The 7,500-nt window shown below is 46.3% G+C and overlaps 1 protein-coding gene across 1 annotated transcript in view; it reads right to left on the bottom strand.

Moving 5' to 3' along the window:
• The window catches only part of LOC113808334 (spondin-1), a gene marked incomplete at its 5' end in the record, with an annotated part of 20,173 nt that overhangs the window by 1,691 nt on the left and 10,982 nt on the right, over nt 1-7,500 (bottom strand). The window contains 4 exons of the mRNA XM_070124121.1: nt 1-2,273; nt 3,413-3,764; nt 4,358-4,636; nt 7,248-7,316. The exon at nt 1-2,273 is cut by the window's left edge and continues 1,691 nt beyond it. Coding sequence (XP_069980222.1) covers nt 2,074-2,273; nt 3,413-3,764; nt 4,358-4,636; nt 7,248-7,316 — 900 coding nt within the window. The remainder of the gene's footprint in view (nt 2,274-3,412; nt 3,765-4,357; nt 4,637-7,247; nt 7,317-7,500) is intronic.

Below are 7,500 nucleotides of genomic sequence, written 5' to 3'. Positions count from 1 at the left end.
GATGCACATACCTACACACGATATGCACTTCAGGCTGTCCCTTGATCTCCACTCCTTAAACCCTACTGATTAGAATACATGGATTTGTAAACTTGCTTAACATCTTAGAAAAGGGGAAAGTTAAGCCAGGCGGAAACGGGGGGTTTTCGTTTATCCAAAAGTCTTACATTGCTGAGGGCAAGAAGGGCACCGAGCCACCGCCACCGAGTCAAAAAAACGAGTTTCGTGAGTGTTGTCATTTTTTTATTATGATTTCATTAATTTTGTCATTGTAACTTTTTTTTTTTATTGGAAATTGGTCGAATAAAAAAAAAACACGATGAATACGCGAGCTGACGGTCTGTGGTGGGACGACCCCCCTTCCCCCCCCCCCCCCCCGAAGGCTATGAGAAATTACGACTACACACAAACACGCGGCGGGTAACGACCCTCTAGACGACGCACCTTGAGTTTGCCAAAAAACAAAAACAAAAAAACATACACACCATACGCTAAAAAAAACACATTTTTCGTGTTGTGTTCTGTTCCCCAACACGGTTTACTTGTCGCGTTTTCGCCTTCGGAGATCTGCTCGAGTTGCCGACACGCGCCCGACCCCGAGGGAAGGCGTCGGGTGTGATATGCCATTGGGTAGGGGGGGTGGGGGGGACGCCACGGGGTCGGGGGGGTGCGGGGACGAACTCAAGGCAAAGATCTTCCTTTTTTGGATTTTTTTTTCTTTCTCACCCTTTCTCTCTCTCTCTCTTTCACTGACTCACACACTCTCTCTCTCACTAACTCTCTCTCTCTCTATCTCTCACTCTCACTAACTCTCTCTCTCTCTCTGGTCAAGTCAAGAACCACCGGCTAGTCTAGAGGGTCGCCCGTCGAGGTGGTCGCAGGAGAGAGGTTCGGCCAAAAAAAGCAGCATGTACAGAGGGATCACTTCTGAGCAGCGTCACCTTATCAAACTTGGCACAGTTAAGCTGAGGGGTTTCCCACTACGCGTGCTATAAGGTCAGCAAGATGGAGCGGCCAAAAAAAAAGAAAAGACGAAGGAGAAAAGAGAGTAGAAAAAATAAAGAAGAAGTCAATAGAGGTGTAAGATTTTTTTTTTCTTCTTTTTCTTTTGAATGTGATTATTGGAGACGCTCCTTGCTGCTGCCCCTCCCCCGCTACTCTTACCCCCCCTCCCTCCCTCCCCACCGACCTTTGATATCAAACCATTTTTTTGGCTATTCTTAAGATCTAAAAGTATTCCCACTCAAGATTCATTCCCGGCGACGCAGACAACACAGGGCGTAACACCTATGACCCACAAGTCACATGACACCACACAGGGCCCCCTTCCTTCTACACAGCCTTCTCTCTCAGCTAAGAGCAGGTGGAAGGCCTATCTCCCTTTCACTTCCCGCTGGTGTTGGGTGTGAAGGGAGCTGCCAACAGCCTCCGAGAGCCGTGAGAGAAACCTCGCCTTTGTGGAGTGTTTATCTATTGAGTTTTGGTGTCTATCGGGTGCCAAACTCATTGGGTCTCGACAGCGTGGAAGGCGAGTGTTTTTTATTGCTTATTCCTCGAAATGTAGGCCTAACATCCTCAATTTTTCCCATTTTCTGTGAAAAAAAATGGTCACACCTTGGTTGTTTTTTTAAGGATATCTGAGGAAGAGAACAGGTCTGGATCTACCCTTGTTTTCCCCCTGTGTTGTCTGTGTCGGGTCGTTCATTCATCTGATGCCTCTTCCACGTACGAAAGGATGACTGTGGCATGGCATCCTCCTCGCTCCTGCCTTCGCCTCAGTCGTCTCTGATCCCCACTATTTACATCTTTCTCACGGTGAGCCACGCTACTACAAGAAGGGCCCTTACTCTATCGATGTCTGTCTAGATATCATTGGAACAAGTCTTTCGAAAGCAAAAGTAATATACTTTATTTTCGAGTTTACATTTCTTTTTCTCACTGCCAGCCATCAATGTGGTCTCACAGTCTTCCCCGGAATCACTCCCTCCCCTCCCCTCCCTCTCCCCTCCCTCCTAACCCCCCATTCTCTCTTCCCCCCTGATTCCCCTCTCTCCCTCCTCCTCAGCGGGATCCTTAAGACCAGATGAAGTAATCCCTCGGACAGGCGCCGGCCGAACCGCACCAGGTCGTCTCCTCGAGCACAGGACACGCCTTCCCTCCCCGGCGCGCGTGCTTCAGGATGGTTCTTGTCCTCGTCTGCTCGCCGATGCCACAGGTCTTGCTGCAGGGCGACCACGCGGACCACTCGGTCACGCGGCAGTCGCGGGGAGGGCCTGGTGGGGGAGGACGAGGGGCGTGAGGCATTAAAAACCTGTTAGAGGGTGGTGGCTTTGGGAAAGTTTTCGTATTTGATTTTGTAAAGCTGGAATGAATATTTTGATATTGATGTGAATTACATTTTTTGTTTTTGTTTTTTATAAATAGTATGTGAAGGATGGAGGTTTTATGGACAGTGTTTGTTCTGTGTTTATATATTGCACCCTTTGTCTCCTTCCCTGTTTAATCAATCTCTCTCTCTCTCTCTCTTTTCTTCTCTTCCTCTACCTACCTACCTCCCTCCCTACCTACCTGCTTACTTCCCTCCCTCCCTCCCTACCATCCACTCTCCTCCCCTCCCCTCCCTTCTCCTCCCCAACTCCCTCTCTCCCTCCCTTCTTCCTTCCCTCTTACTCTCACTCTCCTACAGCCAGACTTCCATACCTGATCCCTCCCATTCTTGCTGTACAAAACACGTGTTAGAATTTCTACCATTATCTATCACATGGCTGACAGTTGTGTAAGGGAAACTAACAGTAAGATCATGAATATAATGCCAGAAGTAACATTAAATATAAAGTCCTTGGACAGTGGTATTTAGAGTCAGGAACAGAAGGAGTGGAGTGAAGGAGTACTTTTCACTTTGGAGTTCTGAATAAAGTGCAAGTGCTGAGGGTTATATTTTTCTCTATACCTCATCCATCTCTTTCTCCCTCTCGCTCTCCTCTTTTACCTTCCTTCCCTCTCGTCTTTTATCTTCCTCTCCTCTCCCCCTCTCTCATTCTCCTCTCCTCTCCTCTCCCCTTCTACCTTGCTCCCCTGTCCCCTTGTCTCCCTCTCCTTTTCTAACTTCCTCCCCCTCCTCTTCTTTCCCTCTCGTCCTTCACCTTCTCCCTAACCTTTTCTCCCTCTCCTCTCCTACCTTCCTCTCCCTGTTCTCTCCCTACCTCTCATCTCTCTCTCCCTCTCCTCTCCTCCCATCGTCCCCATCCCCTTCTCTCCCTCCTCCTCTCCTACCATCACTCCCCATCCCCTTCTCTCTCCTCTTCTTCCTCCCCCTCCCCTTTTCTCCCTCTTCCTCTCCCTCCTCCCCTTTTCTTCCTCTCCTTCCCCCCTCCCTTCTCGCCCCGCCCCCCCCCCTACCCCCCCTACTTACGTATCTTCCTGAGCTCCATTCTGCGCCTCCTTCGCTGCTCCCGCCTCTGCTTCCTCATCTTCCTCCTCTGCTCCTTCTGGTAGTTCTTGACGATGTCGTCGATGACCGCCATGGCATCGCCGGTCGGGATCCGCTTGTGGGGCGTCGAGGACCTGGCTCTCCCCGCGTACTTCGTCTGCGTCCTCGTCGCCTTGTCCTGCACGGCGGCGCCCTCCTCGTCCTGCCGCTCCTCCAGGTCCAGGTCCATCTCCTCCTGCTCCTGCTGCTCCTCGTTCTCCTGGTCTTCCTCGTCCCCTTCGTCGTCGTCGTCGTCCTCGTCCTCGCTCTCCACCGAGTTGCTCATGAGGGAGACCTGAGGGGGAGAGGCCACTCGTAATGCACGGAAATAAAGAGTAAATGATAGGTTAAAATAAATGAATAAATAAACCCTCATCGGTAAAAATAACGAGTATAGAAATAGGTTAAAATAAACAAGAATCCTGATCCATTTACTCTCCAAAAAGGATTAAAGAATATAAATCCCGATCTTTTACTCTCTAAAAACTATCAAAATATACAAATCCTGATCTAGTTACTCTCTAAAATGACTAAAACATATAACTCCTGATCCATTTACTCTCAAAAAACGATTGAAATATATAAATCCTGAGCTTTTACTCTCTAAAACGATTAAAATACATAAATCCCGATCCATTTACTTTCTAAAAATGATTAATATATATAAATCCTGATCTATTTACTCTTAAAATGATTAAAATATATAAATCCTGATCCATTTATTCTCTAAAACGATTAAAATATATAAATCGTCATCCATCTACTCTCTAAAACGATTGAAATATATAAATGTTGATGCATTTACTCTCTAAAACGATTGAAATACATAAATTCTGATAAATAAGAGCTAATAATCGCCGACAAAGAGCCTGGGACAGCGAGTCTCACCCTCCTGTTGGCGGCCATGTCTCGCGTCTTCGAAGGAGGGAGGGCGTTGACGAAAGCGTTGCGGGAGACTTCCTCCTCGGTCGCCGTGTCGTAGGACGACCTCCAGGGCGTGGCCGAGGGGCGTGGTCCGACTACCGGCCGATGATGGGAGCGGTGGCGGTGGTGGGCGCGGAGGGGCGTGGCGGAAGAAGGTGCGGGCGTGGTGGTTGTGGTGGTGGTCGAAGTCGTGGTCACGGCTGGTGTGAAGGTTCGGACGGAGGTGACGTAAGAGACGTGATTCTGCGAAAATGAATAATAGTTGTAAAACAGAAAGAAAAAAAAAAAAATCTCTCTCTCTCTCCCCCACCCACCCCCTCTCTATCTCGCTCTTTATATATATATATATATATATATATATATATATATATATATATATATATATATATATATATATATATTTCTCTCTCTCTCTCTCTCTCTCTCTCTCTCTCTCTCTCTCTCTCTCTCTCTCTCTCTCTCTCTCTCTCTCTCTCTCTCTCTCTCTCTCAGCAATGTATAAAATAATGATGCACATTGATAATGACAAATGGACATTCTGATTGATAAAAATCGTTAAGCCGGATTATTTTTCGTATCAGCTTTGTCTATGAACTAGAAAAGGAATGGGAGAGGAAAGAAGAGAAGAGAACAAGAAGAAGAAGAAAGAAAGAAAGAAGAAAGAAGAAGAAAGAAAGAAAGAAAGAAGAAGAAAGAAAGAAAGAAGAAAGAAAGAAGGGAGAGACAGAAAGAGAGAGAGAGAGAGAGAAAGAAACATAGAAAGAAAGACAAGACGAAAAAATGAAAGAGAAAGCGAAAAAAAATAAAATAAAAGAAAGAAAAACCGAAAAAAGAAAGACAAAAAATAAAAATAAAAAATAAAAATAAATTACATACAAGCCTACAGACACACCGACGCACACCAGAGAGGCGAGACCCGCACTCGTGACAAAGGAGGAAGAGAGTAGCGCCAGGGAGCCAGGGAGGGCAATGCTGGCGTTATTGCATTCCTTCAGACGGACTCAAAAAGGGAGGGTCTTCTGCCACGCTCTCAGAGGGGAGGGAGAAGGGAGGGAAGGGAGGGAGGGAGGGAGGGAGGGAGGAGGGAGGGAGGGAGGGAGGGAGGGAGGGAGGGAGGGAGGGAGGGAGGGAGGGAGGGGGAGGAAAGAGGAGAAGAGAGGAGGAGGGAAGGAGGGGAGGGAGGAGGAGAGAAGAAAGGAGAGAGGAGAGAGGAGGGAGGGAGGGAGGGAGTGAGAGAGGGAGAGGGAGAAGAAAAGGAAAAGAGAGGGAGATAAGAGGAGAGAGAGAGGAAAGGAGTGGGAGAAGAGAGGAGAGGAGAGGGGAAGGAAAAGGACAGAGAGGGAGAAGAGGGGAAAGGAGAGGAGATGGAGAGGAAAAGAGATGGAGGGAAAAGAGATGGAGAGGAGAGGAAAGGAGAGAGGATGGATGGAGAGAGAGAGGGAGAGGGACAGGAGAGGATAGGAAGAGGGAGAGGAAGGAGGGGGGGGTGAAGAGAGAATAGGAAAAGGGAAGGAACAAAGAAGGGCGGAAGGGGGGAGATGGAGCGAGAAGAGGAAAGTAGGAGGAAGGGGGGGGAGGAAGGAGAGGAGAGAGGAAGGACAAGGAAGAAAATGAGTGAAGGAAGAAAGGAAGGAGATAGAGAGGAGGGACAGGGAGGAGAAGGAGGTGGGTAGGAAGGGATAGGATAAAGTAGGAGGATAGAGGTGAGGAGAGGAGTGGAAGCAATGGAAGGAAGAGGAGGGGAAGGAAGGAAGAAAGAAGAAAGGAGGAAAAATGAAGGAGAATGAGGGAAGAAAGGAAGGATTAGGAGAGGAGGGGAAGGATGGAAGGAGGTGGGAGGGAAAAGAAGCGAAGGGATCCTCCTCTCCCCCTCCTTTCTCCTACTTCTGTTTTAATCCTAAATCTTCTTTGATTCTCTTTATTTTTATTCTCTCCATTTCCTCTGTTCTCTTCTTTTTTTATTCCCGTACTTCATATCCTCTTTTTTTTCTCACCCATTCTCATTCCTTTATCGTCTTCTTCGCTTCCTCTTTCTCTTTCAGTCGCCCTCCTTCCCTATCTCTCTCTTTCGTTATCCATCTTTTTTCCTCCTTCTTAGCCCTCCCCCTTCTTACCGTCATTGTTGATTCTTTCTCTTTCTCTCGTCATCATCATTTTCCTTTTTTTCTTCTCTTCCGTCTCTCTCTCTCTCTCTCATTTCCCATTTCTTTTTTTTTTTTCTCTCTCCCCCTTCCTCTCTTTATCTCCTTTTCTTCCTCCCTATCTCTGTCTCCCTCCCTCCCTCACTACCCCCTTCCTCTCTCTGCCTCTCTCTCTCCCTCCCTCCCTGCCTCTCTCTCTCTCTCTCTCCCTACCTCCTTTCACTTCTCACTTCCTTTATCCACTCCATCACCATGTTCTCCCCTTTCCCTCGCAGTATCTTTCTCTCCTTCCACCCTATTATTACTCTCGTCTCTTCCTTTCTTCTTGTCCCCCTTTATCATGCTCGCCTCGTTCTGTACCTCGTTCCTCTTCATCCTTATTCTCATCTCTTCCTTTCTTTCTGATTTCATGTTTTCCTTAATTGTTCTCTTCTCTGCTATTCCTTTCTTTTACCTTTTGCTCCCCCTACCCTTTTTTCTTTTCCTTTATTATTCTCTTCTCCCCTTTTTCTCTTTTCCATCTATCATTTTCTCTCCCTCTTCCTTTCCTTCGTCATTCTCTTCCTCCCTCCTCCCCCGAACTTCCTTTATGATCTCTTTTTTTCCTTTCCTTCATCACCCTCTTCTCCCAGTATTTCCTCCTTATCCAATATCATTCTCTTTTCTTCTTTATTTCTCCTTCTAGTCGTTTTTATTTTTTATTTTATTTATACCTGATTGCGATCCTCAATGTCTTCAGGCTCGACCGCGGTTTCTTTATAGTCAGGGACTGAGGACTTCAACTGAAAATAAAAACGCCGAGAAAATAGTTCAGTGTTATGAAGAAAGAAAGAAAAAATAAAGTAATAAATAGTAATAGTAATAAAGTCATAAAAAAAATATATAATAATAATAATAATAATAATAATAATAATAATAATAATAATAATAATAATAATAATAATAATAATAATAATAATAATAATA

Source organism: Penaeus vannamei, chromosome 8 (genome assembly GCF_042767895.1).
Source record: "Penaeus vannamei isolate JL-2024 chromosome 8, ASM4276789v1, whole genome shotgun sequence".
NCBI classification, from domain to species: Eukaryota; Metazoa; Arthropoda; class Malacostraca; order Decapoda; family Penaeidae; genus Penaeus; species Penaeus vannamei.
Note: the sequence above shows the minus strand (reverse complement) of the source record. Positions and strands in the feature narration are given on the sequence as shown.